Source organism: Sceloporus occidentalis, unplaced genomic scaffold (genome assembly GCF_023333645.1).
Source record: "Sceloporus occidentalis isolate IW3139 unplaced genomic scaffold, rSceOcc1.0.p SCAF_296, whole genome shotgun sequence".
Lineage (NCBI taxonomy): Eukaryota > Metazoa > Chordata > Lepidosauria > Squamata > Phrynosomatidae > Sceloporus > Sceloporus occidentalis.
In genome coordinates, this window is record NW_028317276.1 from 189,278 (window position 1) to 216,949 (window position 27,672).

The 27,672-nt window shown below is 43.1% G+C and overlaps 1 protein-coding gene across 1 annotated transcript; it reads left to right on the plus strand.

Annotated features, from left to right (window-relative positions):
• Positions 1–330: 330 nt before the first annotated feature.
• Positions 331–7,602, plus strand: LOC149275179 (ubiquilin-4-like). Its single transcript, XM_089504923.1, has 11 exons — positions 331–462; positions 2,621–2,772; positions 3,665–3,876; positions 4,122–4,384; positions 4,730–4,888; positions 5,322–5,544; positions 6,006–6,145; positions 6,241–6,324; positions 6,948–7,063; positions 7,146–7,317; positions 7,450–7,602. The coding sequence occupies exons 1-11, from the start codon at positions 331–333 to the stop codon at positions 7,600–7,602; spliced, it is 1,806 nt and encodes a 601-aa protein (XP_089361049.1).
• Positions 7,603–27,672: the final 20,070 nt, after the last annotated feature.

Sequence of the window (27,672 nt, forward strand, 5' to 3'; positions counted from 1 at the left end):
TTTATTTTTGTTATTTTATGAAAACAGGAAGTTCTGTGCGGTTGTAGCTTCGCTTTGAGACTCAGCTGAATGCTAGGTTTATGGGGATTGGTTGAACTGGTTGCTGTGGTAACCAGCCGCCTTCTGCTTTTTTATTTTTTTATTTTTTTTTTTTTTTTTTACGCCGCCCTGCGATTGGCTGGTGTGATCTGCTGGTGTGGAGGGTGACGCTGCAGTTTCTAGATTACCTCCAGTCCGCCAGGGGGCGCTCTTCTATAAACCTGCCTGGGAAGGCGAAGAGCCGTGGCTGCGGGATGTATCCCCTCCTCCTGGTGGGCGGGTGCGAGCAAGATGGCGGAGAGCGGCGCTGACGATGCCGGCCACACCGGACAGGGGCCGGGAAAAGGCTTTATTCGGGTCACCGTCAAGACGCCGAAGGACAAGGAGGAGATTGTTATCGGAGAGACGGCCTGTGTGCGGGAGGTGAGAGGGCCTCCTGGGGCAGTGGCAGCCGCAGTGGGCTTTAGGGGGTGTAAATAATGCCCATCCGCTCATTCCAGGCCTGATGGATCAGACAGACCTTTTAGTGGGGTGCTGGGTACCGTAGGGGTGAGGGCTCTTAACAGAGGGAGGGTGTCCCTAGAAGCCACATGGTTAAAGGCCTCTTTAATTGCGTACTTAGGGCTTCAGGACCTCCCTACCCAGACACGGGGGGCTTCTCGGCATAGTATCATTAGCTATGAGACATGGTCCTATCACTTAGAAGGGTGCCTTTGGGAGATGGGGGCTACCTAGGTTTGTAGGGAGCAGGACCCCCTGAGAGAGGATTTCGTGTTATGAGGTATGGCCCCAAAGGATGGAGACGATGGTCTTCTTAGTGGGGTACCTAGAAATTTAGGCTCCAAGACCACCTGCCCTGGAGGTGTCTTAATGCTGTGAATTATTAGGGTATGTCCCAATAGTTTTTTTTAGGGATGTTTGTTCAATTTTAGGGTGCAAGACCCCCTTAGCTAAGGGCAGGGTGCTGACGTTGAGGTTCTTCATAGACCTGAAATCAATAGTTTTGGGGTCTAAAGTGTGAAGAGTTGGTGGCGGGGTCGGTAATGTTGTGGACAGGAGAGACGTTTTCAAACGTTCCAAGAGGTTTGGGTTACGGTAATTGAAAGACCTCATCGTGACCGGGCAACTCATTGGTGAAACATGGCGGCAGCATGAATTGATCGCTCAGGAAACCAATGAAATTTGGATTCCGGCTACATTTATCAGTGCAGGCATAGCCAGACCTGGAAAGTGTAGACCAACAAGTAGAATGACGCTTACCCTATATATGTGTGGTAAGCATGAATTATGGCCTGTCGTGGGCAATAAGACCAGTAGACATGTCTAGGATGGACAGTTACCCCGTTGGCTGTACCGGGTGATGAAGCGACTGTCAGACAGTATGAGTGGCAGCTGTCAGTCAGGTGTACAATGTGAGCTTGTTACAGGGTGCTGGTTGTCATGAAGAAATCCAGAACGTTGGCTCTGCGTTCTTTACGGTGTCTTGTGAAAATGTAACCAGGAAAGACTCTGGTCTTGATGTCGTCTAAAGTAGCTTTTTGTCCCTTCATTGCTGGCACAGGACGCTTTATTGTGGTTGCGTAGAGTCGTGGTCCACAGAGATCTCGTGCTCCCGTAACAGATGATGTAACTATTGCCTTGTGTTGTTTTAGCACATTAAGTCGGTGTCGAGAGTCGTTCCCCAATTTTGGTTCCATGCTGCCTTTCTTATATACGTTATATAGCTGAGCGAATGAATTGCCCTCTGTGAGTGAATTCCGATTTTTAACAGGGGCCGGACGAAGTCTCTGTGCGAATGAATTGGATTGTTAGCTTTTCATCGTGCGCGTTCGTCCCTGAAGGTGAATGCACCTGGGACGTTTGTGTAACCGTCAGGAGAGTAAAATATATATCTTCATATTTAGAAAATAGTCGTGTTATGATGAGAATGCGATGCGGATTGTTGGTAGATGTTACGTGGTCTTCAGAGGACCGGATCGAGAGACTTCATTGAGGGGCTGCTGCTCTTTTTTCTTTTCCTCGTTTCTTGGAACGAGAGCGTACGGCCCTTAAGAAATGATTGTATTACGGGAAATCCGATTAGCTGCTCACACGTCTGATCTCATACCTCGTCTTTGGCCGAATATCTTCAGACGCAGCCGGGGAAGGTGGAAAGCATTGTAAGAAGGGCTGGAGAAACCCCGGAGCCAGACATCCGAGGGCCTGGCGTTCTTACAGCCGTTTCATTCCCTATTTATATGGATTTATCCCTTTTTCTGCTTTAATGTTGGTGTTTTTTGTACAGCCCGGGAGATAAATGCAGTTTAATGACGGTGTAGGCGACGGGTGACAGTGTGCTCGGCATGGCACAGCTCCGTGGCGGTGTAACCTTTATGGGTTAATCGGTCTAAAGATATGGGGTTTCTTTCTAGGCCTAGCTGTATGAAGCAAAAAAAAATAATGTAAGGCAGGGATCTACGGAACCCACGTGGCAAGTCGCCATGGCAACTGAGAATTGGTTCCTGACGCCTAAGGTGGGCGCTTTTTGGTGTCATTAAGCAGTTCGTTCTCTCATTGGTTTTTTTTTGTTTTTTTTATACAGTTTAAGGAGGAGATATCCAGACGGTTCAAAGCCAAACGGGATCAGCTGGTACTGATCTTTGCCGGGAAGATCTTGAAAGACGGCGATACCCTGAACCAGCATGGCATCAAAGATGGCCTGACCGTTCATCTAGTGATCAAGACCCCGCAGAAGTAAGACGCCTCGAGCTGGTGTAGAGCTCCTTCGCAACCTCTATAACCGTTATATTCCCAAAGAGTGATCTATTGTGTGGAACTTTAGCTTTTGTATAGGTAATCTAAATGATAGGAGGCTGGAAGGGAAGTTATGAATGGACATCGGGCCATCAGGGAGCAGCGATGTCCGCACTTTTGCATGAGAAAGATCCTCCTGTGTGGGGAGAAATGTTTCTTTATGCACATCGCAGAAGCCAAGCAGCCGCGGCACTTAAAATGTCACCGCTGGCTTTTTGAGCTGATTTGTTTATTGCCGCCTATGGCTCCGTCCTTCAAGCTGGCATCTAAATTCTAGATAGATTTATCCACGTACTACTGTACAGCATTCACCCACTTAACCTCCCCGGGTCACGCTGTAGAAATGCTAGCTGGTTACACTGGTTGTCTAGCCTTGTGTTGGCTCGATGTGCGTCCAGAGACCCCTGAGTGACTCCCAGAGACCCCTGAGTGACTTGCTCAGCCTGTCCAGGCAGGGGTAGAAATGCCAGCTAGATTTAGCTTTTTTGGTATAAAGTTTAAAGGTAAACCACATTCCCAGGAGTGAACTTTGAGCCAAGCGGGGATAGAGGTCATTTCTAATCTGGTTTGACCCTTAGAGCATACTCTCATTAACTGTTTCAGCTCCTAACACCCACATCAACCTATAAAAGGCACGTGTACTTAGTTTATTTACTATCTTTGTTTGCCCTCCATCCTTATCTAAAAATAAAATCTGTTTGATCCCTGTCACAGGATTTCGCATGATTGCATGCCTTTGCTGGAAGCGATCTAATCTCCCACCAGAAACTTGCAGCTAGCTTTATTTTAGATATGACATGCCAATTAACCCCGTGTTTGCCTGCCTTTGCAGATCACAAGATCCCTCCGCCATGTCACCCACTGCCGCCGCTGTCGCAGCCTCCATATCGCCTTCTGCACAGACCGGGAACCCCTCTGGTCAATCCCAAGCCCCTTCCAGCAGCTCTACGTCAGAGGGCAGCGAAGGCACCGCCAGAGGGAGCAGCGGGAATGGGAGCAGTGCTGCCCCGGGAGACGGGGCACCCCCGACCATGAACCCTCTCTGTGAGTATATGAAGACATGTGACATATGCCGAAAGGAGAATTTTCGGCTTCAACACATCTAGACTTTGCATTTAGCTCCTGCAACCTTAATACATTGGCTGGTTATTTGTGGGACTGTTCTAGAGATATTAAGTTTAAATATTGGGCAGTATTTTGTACCGATATCCAGAAACGTTTTAATTACTTTAAACTGTAAGTGGCTTTGTTCATAATGTGACGTTATATCGTGTCCTTATGTATTTCAGCCGGTTTCGGTGGGCTGGCAGGGCTCGGTAACCTCGGCATGGGCTCCGCCAATTTCATGGAGCTGCAGCAGCAGATGCAGCGGCAGCTGATGTCCAACCCAGAGATGCTGTCTCAGATCATGGAGAATCCCCTGGTGCAGAATATGATGTCTAACCCTGATCTGATGAGACAGATGATTATGGCGAACCCCCAGATGCAGCAGTTGATGGAGAGGAACCCGGAGATCAGTCACATGCTAAATAATCCTGAGCTCATGAGGCAGGTGAGGAAACCACAACACCCACTCTGCTCGCTAATAGTAGAAGCATTCCCCAGTATAGACCCCCATCTTTTTTGAGGACCATGTGTCCAACATGCTAGGCTTTAGTGCTTTACAACGCTATCTAGAGGTTTATTAATTCTTTGCGGAAATATCTGTGATGATCAGTGAAGCTGAGGCAGGATTTAGCTACTAGATTACAACCCAAGCTGTGTAAGGAGGACCTCGCCTAAAGTAACGTGAGGATGAAAAATATGCTCCTCTGTAAAACCGGAAGTGCAATCTTTTTGGTTTTATTTAGCCCTGTTTGATCGTTTCTGGGCCTACATCATCCAATTAATTTTTCAGACCATGGAGCTAGCTCGTAATCCCGCTATGATGCAAGAGATGATGAGGAACCAAGACCGAGCCCTCAGTAATCTGGAGAGCATCCCCGGGGGATACAATGCCTTGCGTCGAATGTACACGGATATCCAAGAGCCGATGTTCAGCGCAGCCAGAGAACAGGTACACGTCCGTGCAGTCCTGCATACTGACACCAGAGGGAGAACGTGCATCCACACTACAGTGCCTTAAAGAAACCTTTTCTATTCCCTTCTGTTTAATTACTACCTTTAGAGGATTTATTTCTTTATAAGAATTAAGTTTATTGGGCTATAATCACAAGTCTACATACCGCTCTGAATTCTTCTATTCTGGAAGCACAAAAGACTTAATTACTGGATGCACGCAACGCACGTGCAGATCAGTTAACTTTGGGCTGTAGAGTGGCTTGGTGATAAGCTTACAGGTGTTGGGGCTAGACTAATAGACTCCATTCAAAAGAGAAATGCACCATAAGAGGTAACCGTTATTTGAATACAGCCCTGCCGTGAGGATTATACATATGTGCACCCTTTATTCGCTCTTATTTGAGACACTTTACTCTTTGAATCCGTAGTTTGGCAGTAACCCTTTCTCCACGGCTGGCGGCTCTGAGAGCTCCGCGTCTCAGCCTCTGCGAACAGAGAATCGGGAGCCCCTACCTAACCCCTGGAGCCCTTCCTCATCGGCTTCCCAAAGCCAAACTTCCAACGGTGATGGAAATACTGGGTCCGCTGCCAGCCAAAGCACCCCCACCGTGTCCAACCCGTTTGGGATCAATGCTGCTAACCTGGGAACAGGTAAAAGCTGCCCCCTGCACACCTACATAAGAGGGGCTATGCAAACATCCCTGCTCATCCTTTGCATCTGCGTGTTAACTTTAGTGCCTAACGGCATTTCAACTCGGATATCGCTATACATTGGGGGGAAAACGTCCTGCAAGAAGCTCACTGATTCATTGCTTTATGAAGGGCCCACTAAGCCCTCTGTAGGAGTAGTAGTATCAGGGAACTGAAAAATGCTGTACGTGATCGCTAACAATAAGATGGTGATACGTTTGTTAAATATATATGTAGTGCGTATGAAAACTGCTGCATGCTCATTCTACGCCATAACCGAGGTTAGCCAGAGCTGTGCGGTTTTTTTTTGTAGTCGCTGACGCATTTTGAATATCCACATAATTAGAACTGACCTCTGCAAATGATTAGTCACTTTTCTAGTTAAATAATTGCAACTAAGCACATCTGTCCTTGTTTTCTAGGCATGTTTAATAGCCCGGAAATGCAGGGAATGTTGCAGCAGATATCCGAAAACCCCCAGCTGATGCAGAGCATGATATCCGCCCCGTACATGCGCAATATGATGCAGGCGCTCTCCCAGAATCCAGACTTAGCAGCTCAGGTAAGGCTAGCTCCCTGACAGCGTGTGTGTGTGCGTGTGCTGTGAAGTTTGTGTGCCGGTCAGGCATGACGGTGACCTCTCTTCCCTTCTTCCAGTTGATGGTCAACATTCCACTGTTCTCCGGAAATCCTCAGCTCCAAGAACAGCTAAGACACCAGCTGCCTGCCTTTCTACAGCAGGTAAGGCTTGTGATGCCGGGACGATGTGCTTAGTCCTGTATGATCAGGGGCGGCCATCGTAACCAGTGGGAATGTGTTTGATAGCAGGACAGGGCTTGTTATCAGAGTCCTCTCAATTTTTTGGGAGTAGCAGCTCTTCCCTATGTCCCAGTAAAGGTTCGACTGCATGTTAAGCAAATAAATATCAGATTGATAACTATACTTTCCTCTCAAGGTTTAATCATATAAACATCCCCAACCTTTTTAAGTGTTTTCAGTTTCTATGGCAACAACCTGTCATGGCCTGCTTTTGCGTCGCATGACAAATGTTCCCAGCCAAAAAATATATAAATGAGATCACATTTGACATCACTGTTTTCTGGGGTGTGGCGAATGTAATTCTTAGTAGGTGGAACAGCAACCTTTAAACTGAGCTACAAAGAACTTAAATCCGCATAGGGTGGACGACGGGTTATGGAGATAATTGAACCGTGACATTGAGAAAAGAGAAAATTATATATATATATATATTTGAGAGAGACTTACAGGGCAAACGAGACAATGACCCAGGTGAAACGTTACAGTAGGATAGAGAAATCACGAAAGGTAGAAAGAGTTGCTGAGTAAGTCATGGTATCTCACAGATGCAGAACCCCGAGTCGCTCTCCGTAATGACCAACCCCAGGGCAATGCAGGCCCTGCTCCAGATCCAACAAGGCCTTCAGACCCTGCAGACAGAAGCCCCTGGACTCGTCTCCGGGTGAGTCTATAATGTCGCTATCACCATACAAACAGACTTGTTCTGTTACAAGGTCATTACTAACACTTTGTTCCTTGTGTAGTCTTGGTTCGTTCGGTGTCCCTGGAATGCCACCCGCATCGGGAGGAACCACGGCCCCAGAAAGTACCACCTCTTCCACGCCAACGAGTACTACTCCAGCGGGGGGTAGCAGCAATCCACAGCAACAGATGGTACAGCAGATGATCCAACTCTTGGCTGGGGGAAATTCTCAGGTACGGCGAAAGGGCCAGATCCCCAGCCTTTAGCTCAGCTTCCTGGTATCGCGTATTGAGAAAGGCTGGTCAGACGTCTGTAACATATTAAAAATCTTATCGTCTAGTAATTCCTCTCTTCGTCCCGTGCAGGGCCAGAGCCCCGAAGTGCGTTTCCAGCAGCAGCTGGACCAGCTAAGTGCGATGGGCTTTATCAACCGGGAAGCCAACCTTCAAGCTCTCATAGCGACAGGAGGTGACATCAACGCGGCTATTGAAAGACTGCTAGGTTCTCAACCCTCTTAAGGAGAAACAACTGCCCCTTTCCCCCAAATTTCCAGAGGAACAATGACCCCATCCCGGCTGTTACATGCGTCCCACTCGCTGAGCATCGTGGAAGGTGAAAGCTGAGTCCGAGGACTCCTTTCGAGGCATAAAAGATGGTGCTCTGCGTTGTGGATTATACCCGATCAGCTCTTCCCCATTTAGAGAAGTGGGAACGGCAAATATTTTGCCCTTTAAAATACACAATATCCCTTCTCGGCACTGCTTTTGCCCTCCTGATGACATCATGCAGTTATTGAACAGACGGTTCCTTAAACAAAACCTACATTAGCTGATGGCTCATATCTGCCCTAAATAACTGTATTTAACTCAGTTGAAGTTCAGTGTGTTGATTTTTTTTTTTCCCCCACTGTCCCAAGTTATTTTAATTCTAACACTAACCTTTAGATTTTTATTTTTTTTTGTTTATTTTGAATAGATTTTTAACAATAAACCAAATTCATATTTTTATTTTTGTTTTCCAAAGTTACGCTCGGACTTTTAAGCTTCTTTGAAACGTTTGTGCTAGTTCGTTCAACGCTTCCCAAGTAGTTTGCAGCTACTGGCCGCCACAGCGGGAAATGGAGCAAATGTTAGCGTTTGGTAACGGAATTGTTAACGTCTCTGTTATCGCATTTTCTGTCCAAGTCACTAAATCAATCGTTGTGGCAAATTGGTGTCGGTGTCTGTCTCTTGCACTTCTCTTTTTTTTCTTTCTTACAGGCTACACAGATAACAACAACAACAAAATAATAAATAAATCTAAAAGGGCCGAGCTTTGATTTGAGCCGGGACTCGGTCTTGGCGTATGGATAAGCGCCTATAATCGGATTTAGGTCATTGGGTCAAAATGCGTATTAGAGTATACCCACAGCCAAGACTTCGATCGCAGCCTATATTAATAGCAACGTAATGGAGATTTGTGGCCAGAATCGTATTATCGGTGCTGCCCGATGCTTTGTGGCTAAAGGTATGTTCTAGAGCGGTGAGCTGTGCGGCTATGTGTATGTCTGTAATGTGTAATACACACATGTTAACGGGTTGCAGCCTTAGCTATATAATACACGTTTTGGGAGCTGATCAGCCAGCGTTAGATTAGTTCATAAAACTAGTAGAAATCCAGTCGGTGGAGCCCTGGTAACGGGCACGACGATTCAGAGGTTGGAATTGTCACTCCAGAACGCAACTGACTTTAACGGGAAGCTCAACGAGAAACTCGTCTAGTTGTGTTCAAGTTAGGCATTGTGATGGCTTGGGCTGGCGCCTTAACGAGTTGACGTGCATTGGGTAGCACTCTATAATGGCGATAAACCTGCCTTATGCCCAACAGTTAAATTGGGCAAGCAAGTTGAATCTCAACTGGAGACATGCAGTATGTTTGTCTCTAGTTGAGGTCACCCAAAAACTGCTGTTTGTCAGCGATTAAAAGACAAATGTAATATGTGAGAAAACTTTATAGGTGAAACCAAATAAAGGCCACATTGTTCCTTATGGAGCTGGGGGACAGGATGTGATGTCATGAAGCAGGTATGCTTACCTGCGTGATGTCACTTGCAGGATGTGCTCTGAGACGTGATGTGCAATAGAAACCTAGTTCATCTTCCATGATCTTTACTTCAGAACATCAGAAGCTTCCGCATATGATAAAGCAACATGTTCTGACCGCAGACGCACACAAGTGGTAACAAATTTGGCATCATTTAGACTTCAATTGTTTAATTTGGATATAGTTGCATTGCACATAATTTCTGCCTAATTTACATTTAATTTAGAAAGAAAATTGTGCGCGTCGCCTCGCTCTGCTGACAGTTCTCAGCATTAATTATTAGCAGTCAAGATTTTGTTTCCAAGCATTCTGTAAGGAACAAGGTCATGCAGAAAAAGATTAAATACCATCAGTGTGCGAAAAATATCACCGAACAGGGCTATTTTCTTTCTTTCTTTAATATAAGATCTTGGGCGGCCAGCAATGCAGGACTTTCACCCAAAGGGGTCGCTTTTGGTGTACAAGTTCCAGCGTGTCGCGCTCACGTTTAAACCTTGAGTAGAAAGTTTGGCCGACCTTGACTTTGGAATCCTGATGGCAACTCTACTGGTGCAATATGGAGACAGTGGTTTGCTGTTTGTGCTTTTATATTAAAAACAACAAAATCACTAGTCTTCCAGACTGCGCCAGAGGCTGGTGTTCGGAACGAAGGTTCGCCATCCATCTTTTCGTCAGCCGATTTAGCTTAGACAATCTCTTTATAGCAGGTTACGTTACCTTGGTGTTATACAGGGACAACTGTTGTTGGCTCCATTTTTTTTATTTTTTTTTTTAAAACCATTTGCTAAAATGGCAAACTTAAGGCATTGCTCACAATGTGGTTCCGGTGTTAATACTCATTACCACGCGGCCTGAGGCTTTTTCTTGGTGATTAAAAGGACGGCCTGAGGCTGGTTACATGGTATCTGTAGGCAGGAGGTATTCCCGGAGGCACCAACCTAATGTAAAAAAAAATATATATATTAAAAAGACTGTTTTTTAGTGGTCATTTTGGTAACAGTCATTCATATGTAACACGTATTCAGCATTTCCAAGCAGTTTGCAGAGCGTGTTCTGCTTTATACCCAGATCCATACGGACAAACCACATGCTGGAAGTGTGGTCCATGGCTCTTTAAAAATCAAGATATAACTCATAATTAACTCGAATGAGTTGTCAGAGCCCCTGACTCTCTAATTAGCACATTAGATAACATTTACTCAAGCTGTGCGAAGTAGCTACTTGGAAGACTCATCCCTCTGAGCTGGAAACGCTTAATGCATTCCTGCAACATGCGCGTAAGCAGCCCTGGATCCAGTCTTCTCATTCTCTGCTGCGTGTATTGTTAAAACATCGGCTAAATCGTTGGTTAGCTTTGGTAATTTAAGATGCACTCGGGCACTGAATTGGTGACACCAAGGACCTTCTCTGTCCACGAGACCTAGTTAGCCCTTAAAGATCTTGGTTTGTTAGGTTAATTGCCCAAAGTGCCTAGTATGTAAGAAGCTTTCTTCATCCCCCTTGGATAAGTCAATCCACCTGCAATGTCATCGTATACTAGATGAGTCTACTCACTAGATGAGTAATGCAGATCCTATTCAGTAAAGTCTATTGAGTTGTAAGGCCAACTCCACTGACCTAACTCAAGGAACCAAGATGGAACGTGGACACTCCCATTCACTAAAAGTTGAGTTGCTATAGAGTTCCAGGCTCTAGCCTTTTGAGCTGGACTTGGGGTCAAGCAAGTATGTTTGACCTAATGAGTTTGACCAGTTCTGGGTCAACTTGTCTATCGGAGAAGCCATGTTGGAGGTCTTTTGTTCCGCTTTAAAGTTAGAATGTTCCTCATGTGCATATTAAGTCACATTGGCGTGAAATTCCACATGGGGGCTCCCCCAACTTTGATATTGATTAATAACAGTAATACATATATATATAATTATATTTAAAATTACTTTATCTGAACATGTAAAATATTTGTACATTAATTCTACTTAAGGCTTCAAAAAAGTTACTTTAAATTTAGAAGTGTGCTTATTCTTGATGCGTTTAGGGCAGAATTGACCCATAATAAATTGCTGGATCACACAGCTTTCAACATGGCATTTAAATTCTAACGGCAGGCCTCTCGTAGCCCCCCCCCACACACACACACACACTCCCTTTGTCAAGATAATGGCTCTAAAACACTTACACATCACAATAGCGTGGCTTGAAAAAAATGCATTCAAATGACGCTAATAAAAAAAAAAAACAGTAAAAAAAATAAAATAAAAAAATAGCATTAATTAAGCCCGATCTTTTGTTCGTCACAAATAATATAAATGGATAGTAGCAACGCGTCCTAATCTTGTTTTCCAAGTTGCACAACCCCCAATTATTATGGGTTTTATTTTTTTTTTCTGAGAGTCTTTTTTTTTTATTTTTTTTATTAGCGATGGCTGATGCCATCAAAAGGACGGGAAAATTGGGGCTTTTGTTACCATGCTGATAATATAAAAAAAACAAAACATTTTTTTTGTTGCAATAATTATTTAAGAAGAAAAAAAAATACAACAAACAGCAACCAGCACTCTATTAACCCAGCAGCTTCCGTTTAAACAGCTAATCCCCAACTGGTTGGTTTCGCTCCATGATTTGCTATATTTCTGTTGTAAGAAAATAATAAAACTAAAATATATTCGGTTGACCCGTTATCCTAAATTCACGGGCCGCTCCCCACTTTTAGTTTTCTCCGGAATTGTCTCCCAGAAACCTTTCGAAGTTAAACAAGAAATGTATTTTATTTTTCTCTTGTCTTAAATAGCATTAAAAAAAAAATCTCCGCCAGATATTTTATTTTGTAAATTAAATACCATCCCTAAAATAACATGCGTGGCATTGAATGTGGTATCAAATGCTTAGACCGCAGACAAAACAAGTGTTTCTTATGACGCTTATTTTATTATGGATACCTTCGGGTTTTATCCCGACGCATACAGTGTATTCTTCTGTTTACTTTGTTTGAATCATATAAATAATAAAAAATATTAAATGTCCCTGAATTTTGTTTTTAATAACGTTCAGCTCTGTACAAAGGTTATAGCGATTCAAATTAAGAAAATAGGACCCTAAATAGAAGTCTTTTTTTTTTTTTTTTTTTTTTTTTTTGTAATGAAACCGTCTTGCAAGCTTTCCTATCTTTCTTTTAATAGTTTTTTAGGTACTATTGTGACATTTCCTCTTATTTTTTTTTCGGAATAGAAAAAAAAATGAGGTTTTAGAATTGCATCTTGGAATCTTTTCTTTCAAATTATTTAAAAATCATACAAATATTTTTCAGTATAAAACCAAACAATATCTGAAGAAGCAAAAATAATAATAATAATAAAAAAATATATATACAGATTCTTTTTTTTTTTTTTTTTTTGGAACCTAAATGTTTGTGCACTTACATAATGCCATATTTTTAATATATGAAAAAACTTTTATTTTTTAAGGAATGTTTAATTGTTTTGTGACACAATAGCAGACACGGATAGGTAGTTACTATAGAAACCGAAAGATTAATAAATATATGTAGTTTATGTGAGTAAGTTCACAGGAAAAGATAACATGACGGATCTGCCAAAGTAGAGAATGCAAAAATTTAGATGGAAATGGGACATTTTATAAAACAAGGAGCTGATATGTGGAACTGGTCCCGGGAAGCTTGTGCTATAACCGGCTGTGCTGAGGAAGAGCAGAAGGCAAGCAGGGGTCATCAGGAAAAAGAGGGAGACCCTGGGGAACAACATTCTATGACAGAAATGTTAAGCAGACAGAAGAAAGATGGAGAGAAGGAAGAGAGAAGAAATTCTATGTAATTCACTGGCTCAATGAAGGTCGCAAGAGAAGAATTAATTTAAGTAGGGCAACAGAACAAGAGCACGTGTAGAAGTTGGATTTTGGGAGACTTAGATACACGGTGCAGAAGAACATGCTTACGGTAAGTAGATGGCAGAAGGAATAAACTGGGAGTCACAAGAGCTAACACTATTAAGGGGTCTCCTTCATCTTGATAAGGCACTCTCGCTAAACCACCCATACTTACCTATACGCGTTTCTGGACAGTTGAAGATGTTTTTCCAAGTGTTCTTTGGAAAGGATATATGTCATGTCCTGGGTCCTAAGGGAGTCTGGCCACCGTACACTCCTAGGCCACGCTGGCTAGAGGAGGGAGCTGATCTATTCTACCACTATGACAATGATTTCTCTGCCCTCGTCGAACACATCATCAAGAAATGTCTCGACTATTCTCTAACCAGACCACGGCTACACAACGTATCGACAAGATCTTGGAGATTTAAGTTCCTTCAAGTTACCCCACCTGTCGCTGTCCTTTCTTGAAAGAGGCTTTTATGATAGAGACTGGGTTAGATCTACTTGTGCACCTAGAGAAAAAGGACATCTCGACCTACGAGGCAAAGTGCTAAAGTCTATATAGACTAAGGGTAGAGGAGGACCTTTAAATCTTCTTAAGGAGGACAAAGGTTAAACATAAAGTTTTAAAATGCGCCTGTCATTTTAATCATTGTATTTTTTTCGTAAAAGCCGCCACATGGGAGCCCATCAAAAAAAGGGTTTGAGAGAAAAAAAACCCAGAAAGACATTCCATACCGGCTAAATAAATGGCGCTTCTCTGCTTGCCGTCTGCTATTACCGGATGATTTAATTTGCCCCCCCCAAAGCCAGGAACCAATGGAAATGCAAATCTCTCCTGCAGAAAAAAGGGTTAAAGGCAGCAATCATCTCGCATAATCAGAGTTCAAGGTAACCGAACAATTATCAGCCCATCTAAGGAATATTTTCACTTGCGGTGCGCGGTCGATGCCACTTTCTGTTCGAATTCAGACAAAGCTCTTTTTATTTAATTTTTTTTGATGGTTGGCCCGGCTCCAAACCTACCCTTCCAAATTTAACCAGCGGGTCCCCGTATAGAAGAACGAAATAGATATATTCAGTACGACGGGCAAAACGGGATGCATATTAAAAGACTTAGTACAAAAGGATGAGGATCATTGGGGAACCTTTGTGCGGCGCAGAACAAAGAGGCGGAATGGCAAAACTGCCTCCCTCTCATGTCTCCTGATAACATGGCTCCAATCTGGCCAGGCAGGAGCCAACAATTTTGTATAAAGCCACAAAAAAAAAAACAGACATGAAACAAAATAACTATCCTTTATTTTTCTTACTTCTCTTGCTGAACGTCCTTTTGTAGTTTAGTTTAAAGAATCGGCGCACCCCGTTGACGGTGGAGAGGTCCGAGGCTGGCGTGGATTAGCAGCGTTAAGTGAGAAGTGCTCGTCTTCAGTTATGGGTGATGCCAACACGCCGCGTTACAAATTATCTGGTGCCTTCGTACGAGGAATAGATTATAGCTGGACAGTAGAGAATCCGGTACAAAAAAAACCCCTTAATTTATGTAATGTTCACAAATTTTTACATTTGGTGTAAACTGGAAAAAATTGAAAAAAAAACCCCACAAAAGATCCTACTTATTGGTAACAAGATTCTCTTTGTACTAATGGTCGGCACCCAATGTCTACTTGGCCATTGAGTGCTGACCACAAGGCTCCCACAGTGTACTTGGTCCTCGTTTAGCTCCATCCAACACCCCGTGTAAGTTTTTACTGATCTGACTGTATGACGATCAACTAGAAAAGTCAAAAGTTCCTAACCGTACAGGGGTAATCTTTGAAGGATCTGAAATGGAAGCAGCTGACAGGGACCCATGTGTCTGGCCCCCCTTGGTAGCGCAAGGTTTTGTGCTCGTAATTAAGTGTTCTAGTACGTCTACCAGGATGGAGAATGTTGCCCTATTCTCTTATACCAGGGGAAGAAAAAATGGTTGTACCGAGACAGAGAAGGGTTCATGTCAACAGTCATGAGACGTTTCTTGAAGGGTGCACAACAAAGGCTGTCGTTGCCCACGCCAACTCGAGCTTTCTCTAATAAAGTATGAAGATGTTCCATAAAGGAAGACTCTGCATGTATCTGTGTTAGGAAAGGCAGCTTTGGTCATTATTGGTACTGACCTGGTCTAAGGTCTAAATCTCGCCTTTATCCACCATCAAGGCCGTGCATTAATGATCACGTGTTAAAGCTGTGACGGGAAGGCAGAAGAGCTGCCCAATTTCCATACATAGGTAAGTCGCTATCATCGTAATCTCATTCTTTTTCAAGTCTGCGATCCCTTTAAGGGGTGGGAACCCTGGCATATGTAATCAAAATCCCAAATATTACGCTCTTACCCAGCAAACATTCTGAACTCGTAGAAAAGAGAGACATCAGGGGAGGAGAAAAGGGGCATCAAGGGTTTGGGGGCCAGAAAGAGACTGGACCAAGTAAACAGGGACACTCTCTGCAATGAAGGGGGTAACGCCAACAGTCTCGGGTGTCCAAGGGAGAACCGTTTGAATTCAATTAGAAATTTCAGGTGGGGCAAAAAGCAGTGCGAAGCCCCCACCGTATAACGAGCCAATTCCAAATTCTGATGTATATGTTGTGTTTCATTAAATCTCTCCATCGCGCTGAAATGACCTCTTTCATTTCCAGGAATTTATATCAACCGTCTCACAGCATCGTTAAATCAAAGGCATTTTTATCTCAAAGACCAAGCCTGGTAAATTCACGCCAACTCCTCGCTGCCTCTTCGTCTGCACGGCTGAAAATCGCAAACAATTTCAAAAGACTGCGGAATTTCCTGAAAAGTCACGGCTCAGAAATGGCATGAAAGGGGTTAAAGAAAAGAAAAAAAAAAACCTTGAATACAAGCGAAAGGTAACAACACAACTACAGGGGGGGATTTAACGGTAACTAAAAGGAAAAGGTTTTATTCTTATTGCAATTCCACATATAGCCAGTAGGTGGGTAATGTGTTTTGGGCCCCCCCCCCAGCAAGCTGTGTGGGAGGGGCCCTTCCCCATGTATATATTCTCTTTAGGCTTAAGACATGTTATAAAATGTGTGAAATTAGTGGCCAGACGTTACCCCTGCAAGGAGGAAGATCAAGTACTGAGATTAAAGCTGCTGTTCCACTTAGAACAGACATTTATTAGACCATCTAAGCAAATAAGCTTTAGATCTGTCGCATTAAAAAAGACTCACACGCTTTTAACATGCTTTTTTGGGTTTCTACGGTAACAACCTATCAGTGACTGTTTTTTGTGTAACATGACCATTAAGAATTCCCTTGGGGGGGGGGGAGGTATAAGAATAAGGAACGCTTTGCTATGGTCGTTATTTATGGAAGGGGTGGGCATTTGGTCCTTGCTAGTGTTGGGGTGTACGTGCACGGTGGGGCGAGTGGCGTTTTCGCTGTGTTAACAGATGGGTTATACCCACCGCGGACTGTGATATGTTGTAAATAATTACGGCCGGTTCTTTTCCGACCAAAATGGGATTGAGTTTACTGGATCAATAAACAAGCTGTTACAATTGATCCCTGATCTGCTAAAAATAGGCATCTCTCCTTTTAATAAACAATCTGTATGTTCTCCTTATTATTAAGTTATCTCTCCGTTGCCAGGTTGCTGATTGCTGCTGATTGGTTCAGGCGGCCTTAGAAAGGGTGAGAAGTTCAGGACAGGAGAATAAGATCATTCTGGCTTTGCCGCAGGCTGCCACTGATCTCCGCTCCCCAATGGTAAATGTTTAAACCAATTATCTCCAAAGCAATTCCACTGACTGACATCCTAAAAGCAGAAGAGATCATCCAAGATGTTGCCCCCAAGGAGCTTACAGTCTTGTGACTGAGTTTGAGACTTATGTTCTTGCAATGTAGGAAAAGCTTGTGGCCTGGATTTAGGATAGAAGACCTTGACCCTGGCCACTTATAACCTTATGTTAAATGGAAGTGAATGTTCCAAAGAGCTTACAATCTATTGACTAGATAACGTTAATTTAATAGAAAGCACGGCCATGAAGGGCTTACAGTCTAATGGTATAACAGGGATCCTGGCCATATACATATATTACATCTGAGGGATTACTAGTATACCTTACCTTGAGATGTTTTCAATCACTAATGGTAGCAACCAACTGGTTCTAATAATGGTCCTTATGGGAACCCTGACTTGTAAGAAGGTAAAGATATTCCGAATGAAGTCACCTGTATTCAAGCAGGGATTCCAGCTGTCATATAGCAGAGAGAAAAGCAACAATCGGAATTCTCAGCTATCCTTAAACATTAAGGAGTCATCTCCACACCCTGAGAATCTGCCCACTTACCCCAAAACCCCACTAACAGCTCCTAGGTAAAACATGACAATATCTAAACCACCATACTATTCCAAAAAACAAACAAACAAAAAAACACCTTACAGAAACCACTCCTAGAGCTGACTCTCTCTTCTCACCCTTCTTTGAGAAAGAGTCTTATACACCACTGCCCGTACAATAATTCAAATAAGCCAAATTAATTAATTAATACAATTAGAACACAAACATGGGGGGGGGTCGCCCTCCTGCTCTCATGTGGGTTCCTCGCAAACATAGGGTTAATCTAATCACATTTACCCCAAAAAATTAAAATCCCTTCATTCAAACCTTTATCCAGAATTCAAACAGGTGGTCTCCAAACCTGCTTGCACTGGATTCTGGACACATTGTAATGCTGAATAATAATAATAATAATAATAATAATAATAAATAACTATTTTTACAACAAATATAAATCTGTTTCGTGTTAACTGCAAAACATAAAATATATTGCCTCTCTAAACACCTCTTTACAGTTAAGGCTTATATTATTCATTAAAAATACAGATATCGATTTAGAAATATAGGAGCACATTCTGTTAATGCGACAGGTGCCTTCGATATTTTAATATATATATATATATATATATATATATATATATATATATATATATATTAAACTCTATATAAATATATAAAACACCCGCTTCTAAAAAAAATCGCTTCTGGTTAACAAGCTCCCAAAAAATTCAGCCATAAAAAAAAAAAAATGATATATATATATATATATATATATATATATATATATATATCATTATTTAATTTTTAAAGAAATATTAAATATAAAAAATGTAAAAAAAAAAAAAAGGTAAAATACTTACCATCTGTCTGTGTCTCTGTGCAAGGCTGGAATATAACACTGTACACATATTACATCTGCCCCTTGATGCCAACACCCATCCACAGCTGATACACACTGTCTGTGTGTGTGTGTGTGTGTGCGTGTGTGTGTGCGTGTGTGGGCGAACCACACGCAGGCAAATGTTATCCAAGGCTCCGACGATAAAGCGGTGGCCTTGGGGTGTGTGTGTGACTGGCAGCTATGTAGGATAGAGGTCTTAATCAGCCTAACGATAGGCTCCCATCATGGGTGAGCTTGAATGCAACTGATGTCATCTTTTGATTCCACAATAAAAGACTTTCACGATTTCTGGCCTCAGCGGAGGAGGAGACAGAGAAGACGATGCTGATTAACCCCGTCGTCGCCAACCAGGCTTTCTTAACGTAGAACACCCGCTTTTTTTTTTTATATCTATTTAACATTTTTATTGACAGAAGGAAGAAACATAAGTCACAGTATATAAGCGGATGGTATCTGTCGAGATTTTTCTTTTCAAATTTTTTTTTCTTGAGATTGTGTACGATAAGTAATGGTACAGAGAACACCCACTTTTTTTTTTAACGCTTCCTTTGCCCAGGACACCCGGCGGCGTCTTCGTGTAACATAAAAAATTACCAATTCTCTTGTTATCGAGATCTTTCGATCAAGGCGTTTTGTTTTTACCCAAAAAATGAATTAATTAAAAAATTATAAAAAAAAAAAATGGGGGCTTTCAACAGCATTCACCATCCAACCTGTAGCGTTCCGATCCACTTCCATGACGAGCGTTCGTGGGTACGGCTTGCAAATGGACGGACATATCAGCGTTAAGGAGGGTGAAGATTGATTAGGTCACAATCCGCTCAATGTCTATGGCACAGTCTACATGTTTCATACATGACGTGGAGGGTGTACGTTTCAGCCAAGTTACATAAGTATCACGTGGCTTTTTAATCTTTGGACAAATCAAATTTTTCCGGCTTAAACCGATAGAGGTTCGTTCTACCGCGGCCTAGACAAAATACTAGAACGCAAACCCATGCCGGTAGGGACAAGCCGGTAGCATAGTCTTCCTAGCAATGTGAGGTCCACCTGCGCCAACACGAATTGCAAAATATTGGTATGTAAAATTGACGTATCTACGTGGGTAATGTTTCCCCGAGCCGGCTGGGAGGGTTCTAAGACTAGAACATCCATGGTAGAGACGAGTGGTTGTAGACTCTCATCGTCTTCCGCTAGAGCGCTGGAATCTGGAATGTATTGCTTCTATGCATTGAGTTCCATCCAACTCACACTTTCTACCTTAATACCACCCACTGTCGTTCCTCCTAAAAATGTGGCCCCCAAAAATGTTATGAATCCCTTTAGCGGGGGATTCAAAGCTCCTGTAGCTACTGATAACTAGAATGGGGTCCTTCATGGAGCACAAAGCCACGGGGCAGATCCTGTAGCATGCGTGCCTAGTTATACTTACATTTTTTCCAATTTTATAAAATATATATATATTTTGTTTACAGATGTTTGTACCTATATTAGTAAAGGTGCTGTTCCACTTAGACAAAACAATCTGCTTACAGAAGACCTCACTATCCACTTTGGGACTTTTTAATAGCAAATCTAATATCAAAACAAAATAAAACCTACGTGGAGTGAATTTGCTCTCAAAATCTTGAATTTTTCGGATGCAATGAGCGGCAAAGCATCATGAGTGGCATCATTCCCCATGACCTGCGTGTAATCTCATTATCCCGTCAACGGGTTCACGGCCAGAATTATCGGTCTCCGTGACTCTAGGGGGTGTATGACATTAACTTCTACGTGGGGCCACCCTACGCTCGCACACTAAAAATAACTATTAATAATGAGCGGAATTTCTCGTAGTGCGAACTGTAAGATTAAAAAGGCAAGAGGTCTCATTTCCTGTAAGTAATAATGAAGAGATGGCTTCATGTGGATCAAGATAATGGTCTGAGGAAGGATAGTAACCGGGCAATGTATAATGAAGTATGACCAAAGGAGTGGTCCACGGAGGCAGGGATACAAGTGCTTCAGTCAACTTAAAGGGAACGTAGCAAAACTAAATAGCTTCTTAAAATAACAAATAGGTTCATAGTTCCTAAGTGTCCTGTTGTTGTGGGACCCGCCCAACAAACAGTGGGGGGTAATGGGCTGATGTCCACTGAATGGCCCAAGGAGCGGTAAAATCAGTGAAGACCTCCAGAGGAGTGCTGCGAGGTGGCTTGCCATGCCCACAGCCCCACCCACTCCCACCTCTGGACCTGCCCACACCCACACCCACTCCCACCTAAGGCCCTGCCCATTCCTCTAGCTACACCCAACAACGCCGGCAAAACACCTGAAATATTGTGGGGCATGTTCCCGACTAGAAACGCTCCCATTGTAGGATGTCACATGACTTTTGGCTCCACCCACTACTGCCAGATCTCCCTGTGGTAACTGCTTTATGGCAGAACATAGCAACCTATTTTCAAGTAATTTCTTTAGAGACCTTCATTAGCTAAATCTACCTGGGAGGGGGCATTCTCCGTTCTAGACTGCCCGTCGGCAAATATAGGAAATATACCAAAATTACCTAAACAACATTTTTACAACATGTAAAGTGTTTAAAGTCTCCCAAGATGAAAATCTTAGTCCGAAGTCTCTTTTTATAAACAAAATTCCCAGCGTCTGCTTAAAGTCAAACAGCGTTACGATATTGGTTTATAAACATATTATAAACATATTAAATTGCAGGTTCTAGGTGGCGGCTTTCAGATATATTTAGAACACGTAATCAATTTTGCATCCTTGTTCCGATGCCGGGACGTGGGCTCGGATCTTCCTGAGCTGCTTTGTATAACGAGCAGAGCTAATTAGTGCACGCAGTAGGGGTAATCAATAGATATGACTTATCGCAGGTCTAATCTCTGTTTATGAAGCACCGAGTGGTAAAGTTCTCTCTGGAATAAGCCAGGCGACCCCAAACACAAACAGGGGCTTTTTTGTGGATTCTAGCCCCGGCTGCGTGTGTGTACGGAGCTTGGAGGATAATCCGTCTAATGGAGGACTCCCAGAGTCCAGAGGAACTGTATTCACCTCTCATCATACCTAGGAGCTCGCCAGGTTCGACCCAGAATCCACAGGGAAAGCCCTGCTTTCCCGGGTTCAGTTTGACCACGCCCACTCCCCACCCAGTTTCTGCCTCACTCCCCACCCACTAAAGATTGTCTTGGGCTAGACCTGCCCCTGTGCATGCTAGCCCCACCCCTTCATTGAACCACACACCCTGAAGAGGGAGCGCTTCAGGTTGCCTACTCTGGGAAGTTCCTAATAATATTCAGATCCTTACTATGGTGGCCATCCATGACGCATGTCCTGCTCGGCATGCACCTAGCAGCACACCATGGTTTACAGCCCTCATGGCACGCAAAAGAGGAGGGGCTTGATTGATAACCACACCCACTCCTGGCTATGCACCACCCATCATGCCCTCTTCCCCCATTTCTCATTTAGCCAGCAGTAGCGCGTGCGCCTGGGGTTGCGTGGAACATTAATCCTTTCCCGTATCCACCACCCCTTCCATAAAATCAAATCCTTGTTCGTTATGTTCCAATACTAAGCTCATCCTAAACCTTGCGCAGGATTTGTTTTACGTCCCTTGAACCTTGCAGCTTGCCACCGGATTAGTCTTTTGTCAATTGTGTTCTGCTTCGCCAAGCGGCCGTATAAAGCCAGTTTTCGCTCCGAAGATCACAAGGATTATTTCTTTCATGCAATCTTTTTTTTTTTATTTTGTAGATTATACCGTAGAGATCAAAATATCCTCGAGGTACAAAAAACAGAGCAGACGGGCTGCGCATGCTGCCGATACACATAGAATAGGGACAATTATTTTACCAATGTATCACTGTGGCACCCATAGGGTTAAACCCCCCCTTTTTTTGTTGCTGTAAAGGGGTAAAAGTGCCCATCCCTGTCCATTATCTTTCAAGTGGGATGAACAAGCCGTGATCAGACCCTAAGAACCCATTATCTGCTTATTCCGCAGACCAGAAAGAGTCCTTTAAAAAAAAAATAAAAAAAAATAATTTAAATAAATTCAAAAAATAACTAAAATAGGAGGGATGTGATTGGGAGTTGTTTAACCCCTTTGGCACCAACACAGCTAATGAAAATCTGGTTTGTGGGTTTCTTTGGCCACGTACGTGGGTTAATACATATAATTATGTTGAGATACGCGAAGCAGATAGTATCACGACGGAAAGGGGCAGAGATTTCTATGGAAACAGAAAGCTTTCATATGGCGGACGGGGGGAGACGCACTTAGCATAATAACACAAAGAACACACCATTTTTGTGTTTTACAATAGAAAATTCGCATGGGATTATACAGGAGGAATATCTCATTTTTTTAACGCATTTTTCTTTTGTTCCCGAAAAATTTGACGTATTATGTTTATAAAGAAAAATGTAAAAAATAGAAAGCGAGCATGTTGTGGCCACGCTATAGATCGGTGTTAAGTATCACAGCGCTTGGTTTAAGACAAGGGGCAAAAACATTGGGCTATGGAAGCTTAACAAAACTATTTCATGCATGGGTTTTCTTTGGGGGGGTTATATAGACATTGATGGGTAAAACAGGTTAAATGTAACTTTATTTCCCACTATAAGAAAGAAGAGACTGACCCGGAGACTCCGGGGTAAACCAGGAGAGTTCCCACATATGATGTTAGGGTGTTTACAGAATAAAATGAAATATATACAGTATATAACATACCCCCCTCTCTTATTTTCTCTCCCTCTCTCTTATTCTTTTTTTTTATATTCTCTCTTCTCTTTTTCTCTCTCTCTCTATTTTTCTCCCTGTCTTTTCTTTTCTCTCTTTCTTACCCCCCCTCTCTTATTCTCCCCTTCTCTCTTGTTCTCCCCTTCTCTCTTGTTCTCCCTCTCTCTCTTATTCTGCCCCCTCTCTTGTTCTCCCTCTCTCTCTTATTCTGCCCCCTCTCTTGTTCTCTCTCTTATTCATTCTCTCTCTCTTATATTCTCTCGCTCTCTCTCTTTCATTCTCTCTCTCTTTCTCTTTCATTCTCTCTCTCGTATTCTCTCTCTCTCTTATTCTCTTTCTCTCTCTCTCTCTCTTCACTGATTTGATTTCCCTGAAGCTTCCCAGCTTACAATGTATATTATAAATCACTGCTTGAGCACAGGTGAGGTGAGCAGTCAGCTAAACCGCTGCTGCCATGTTCATGCAATGAAGCTAGCAGTATACAGCTTTTTGGTTTTAATCATTATGACTGTTTTGGAGTTACTTAGCTGAGAAGTACGGGGTATTTTACCCCTGGGAAGTATGCGTCTAAATGGGTGAGGCAGTTTACTGGAAGGCCCGATTCATGGGGGGGGGGCCGGAAGAAAGAAGAAACGAGGAAAAGTGGACGAAGAAAGATGACATGGGGAGAAGACAGAAGAACAACAAAAGTCATTGAGAGAGAAAGCATGAGTGAGAGTATAAGAGAGCATAAGAGTGAGAGTGTTATTCAAGGACCGGCTGTACATTGCTTATTAAAATGCATAAGTCCCAACAGTCTTGGTTTTCACAGGACAGTACCGATTTTTAGCCACTGTCCCTGTTATCTATCCCATTGTCCCACGTAGGCTGGTTAGGGAGATCCTCGGCTTTCCTCTGACTAGCCCTGGAAGGTGATAAGCCAGTCTGGGGCACCAGCAAATTGCTCTGCATACTAAGGGATGCTGTTTTTGTGAAAATGACTAAAACATAATAGAAATATCTGATTAAAATGTTACTTCCAGCAGTGCGAGCTGTGCAGATTAACTCAGTAGGGGAAATGCCACCATATATCGATGATCATTAAATCCGTGGATGACTGATAATAAGTTATGCGGAAACCCACCAAGGGGCTTCTCATATATCTGTGCCACAGGGTAATTGCATTGTCCGAAGCAAAAAAAAATGCCCCATCAATTCTTCTGCAGGGTATTTTGTTGTTATTTTGCCCGAATAACACAATATTAGAAACATTATCCTTATTTTTAATGATCAGCGGCTGCTGGAATAAAAAAAATTTTTTTTGGGGGGGGGGGGGGCGGTAGAAATATTTTGGTCCTTGTGTCTCTAATAAATAATTACCCCCGAAAAGAAATAACATTTGGGTAAAGTATTCAAACTGTAAAACTGTTACTGTTTTTATTTACTAATATAATGACATTGTTATGCACGCTATCCATGTAAAAGGCATGTATGCCCTCTCTGAATTCTATGGTTTGACATATATAGTATTTTTGTATCTGAACATTATGTGTTAAAGTGTAAGTATGTATTGTTAGAGTTGCTGTATTTGTATATATATATATCTATGGTAAAATTACTGAATGTGTTGTTTTAGAGTGGTTCCATATAACTATATGTGAGTCAGGAGGAAGCAGGCATCACATTCCAATGGCGAGAGTACAAGGCTGTCTGCCTGATGACATAATGGTAGTGTGACTTCCCTAGTATATACAGGTTCTTTGGTTCGAACCCTGATGGCCTCTCTATTCCGTGTAAGTATTTTGCAGTGTATATATTTATTTATATATGGTATTGCTGTATCTAGTGTTTTCGAGGCTCCCTTATTGTTAGTGTGAGTATATATATTGTTACAGTTGCTGTGTGTATATGTAGGTTGTTAGAGGGACTGTATGTAATGTTTTAGAGAGGGTATATATTAGTATATGTGAGGAGAAAGCAGGGTCATTTTTCCACAGCGAAAGACACTGACCGGCTGCTTGGTGGTGGAAAGGTAAGGAAACCTGCCTGAAATGCAAAGGAACGCTGGTTCGAATCCTGTTGGTTCCTCTGTAATGTTAATGTATATAAAGTGTATATATTATTTTAGTAGGGACATATAAGTATATGTGAAGCAGGAGAAAGCAGGGTCAGTGGCGGATCTACCGGGGTCGCAGGGGTCGCAACTGCGACCGGGCCCCGGCGGCAGGGGGGCCCAAGCCAAGGGGCCAACCGAAATCTTTTTTACGTTTTTTTTTTTTTAATAAGGCAGGGGCGTCCAACATGCGGGCCAAATGCGGCCCGCGAGACCTCGAGGTGCGGCCCGCGTAAGATCGGCAGCCAGGGCAACCGATCTTACACGAGCCGCACCTCAAGCCCTGCTACTTACTTGTGGGAGGGTCTTCTGGACAGCACAGAGGAAGCGGTGTTCACGTGACATCCTACTTCCTCTGTGCTTTAGCAGAGAAGGCAGAGGGAGGCCGCGCCCCCTGCTGAAGTCTGTTAGCGGCATCGAAGGGAGATGCAGTGCAGGTAAGGGGGTGGGGAGGGTGTTTGAATGAGTGTGTGTTATTGAGGGAATGAATCTGTGAATTAATGATTATATGAATAAATGAGTGTGTGAGTGTGTGTGTGATAGCATGGATGTGTAAGTGCTGGAACCTAGGCATGATGGGACTGTGATTGCTGTTAGCAATCACACTCCTATCATGCCAAGTCAGCCAGTACATGCTGAAACCTGGCCAGCTGCCCCCCTTGTGTAGTGATGCTGCCAGCAGTATGGGGTCTGCACTTACAGCCACCCTGTACCAGCATGTACTGGCTGACTTGGCATGATAGGAGTGTGATTGCTAACAGCAATCACAGTCCCATAATGCCTAGGTTCCAGCATTTACTGCTTGGGGGCCCTTAACAGATTCTCGCACCCGGGCCCTGAGGCGTCTAGTTACGCCCCTGAGCAGGGTCATATATCCACGGCGAGAGAGCACGATTGGCTGTCTGGTGGCGTGAAGGTTAAATAATCTGTTTGATGTAAAACGGGTCGTTAGTTCGAATCCCTGCAGAGACATCATGGTATCAGTGTCCATGTAAAGTTTTAGAGCAGGCGCATATGAGTATTATTTGCATGTCAGGAGAAAGCAGGGTCATATATCCACAGCGAGAGAGCGTGATCGGCTGCTCGGTGGCGTAAAGTTACCTGCCTGACTTAAAAAGGATCGGTGGTTCGAATCCCCATAATGACTTCTGCGTGTAAGTATGCGGTGTGTGCGTGTATGGTGTTAAAGTGGATATGTGTATCACCACCCCAACATCAAACACTTACATATTATTATTATCTGCTCCACATTTGCATACAACGAATAAATGTGGTTTAATATCCATGGATCCAGAATGAGCCGGCTGTGCCGTAATGCTGAAAAGGTGGTTGTCAGGACTCGGGTGATCAGGTCGGGTAGGAGCCCATATGCAGGGGATACTTGGGGTTCGGTCTGTAACCCACAGCGCACAATTATACAAACAAAGACACCACAAGCAGAAATCCAGGTAATGCGATGTATTGTATGTATATAACAAGACAAGCAAATAAGGGTAATACAGTCTGTAAGCAAGAAACCGGACGTATGGCAAAATAAATACCGGTAATAAGTCTTTTGGCAGGGAGCCCGCTTGGAAGGGCACAGAGCCCGCTCGGAAGGGCACAGAGCCCCATTAAGCATAACTGCCCCCAAATTAACCCTAAACACCCCATTAAGCATAACCGCCCCCAAATTAACCCTAAACACCCCATTAACCATAACTGCCCCTAAATTAACACTAAAGACCCCATCAACCATACCAATTTATTAGGTAATTTGTCTGGAGTACATGCAATTAATTTAGGGGCAGATATGGTTAATGGAGTATTTAGGGTTAATTTCAGGGGCCGTTATGGTTAATGGGGTCTTTAGGGTTAATTTCAGGGGCCGTTATGGTTAATGGGATCTTTACGGTTAATTTCAGGGGCAGTTATGGTTGATGGGGTATAAGGGTTAATTTAATTAATTTAATAAAGTTAACTGTAGGTGCAGTTATAGGTAAAGGGGGGCAAACTCAGGGGAATCTAAATCCTGGGGGCAGTGTGAACATTATTAATGTATTTATTTATAAAAGTATGGTATCAGTAATATTCTCTGAATGATTCGAATCTCTGTAAGATCCGGATCCTTGTAAGATCCGGATCCCTGTAAGATTCGAATCTTTTGAATAATTTGAATCATTCGAATCTTCGGATCATTTGAATCATTCGAATCTTCGGATCATTCGAATCTTTGAACGACTCTCTGACTCTGAGTCATCGTTCCTGTGTGAATTAATGAGCTGTAACCTGACCCCAGAGTCTGTGTCTGAGTGCTCTGCAGATGACTCACAGCTCTAGGATCAGGTTACAGCTGCATGATTCACAGACTGAACCGTTACAAATGAATCGTTCAGTCTAGTGAACCGATTCATCCGGATCACTAAAAAGAACCGGATCAAATGAGCGATTCGTTCATGATCCGGACATCACTAAGTGGTAAGGCTTGTTTCATGGAGCGGCTGGAGTAAAATGTTTGGTGTTTCTGTGTCTGAGAAACTGCAGTTCTCTCAATACATTGTTTTACTCCA

What these genes read in the sequence shown, in the direction of transcription:
- LOC149275179 (XM_089504923.1), top strand. Translation starts at nt 331, where the DNA reads ATGGCGGAGAGCGGCGCTGACGATGCCGGCCACACCGGACAGGGGCCG. An exon ending in ATCCAGACTTAGCAGCTCAG is followed by an intron (nt 6,146 to 6,240) that starts GTAAGGCTAGCT and finishes CCCTTCTTCCAG; the next exon opens with TTGATGGTCAACATTCCACT. An exon ending in GCCCCTGGACTCGTCTCCGG is followed by an intron (nt 7,064 to 7,145) that starts GTGAGTCTATAA and finishes TTCCTTGTGTAG; the next exon opens with TCTTGGTTCGTTCGGTGTCC.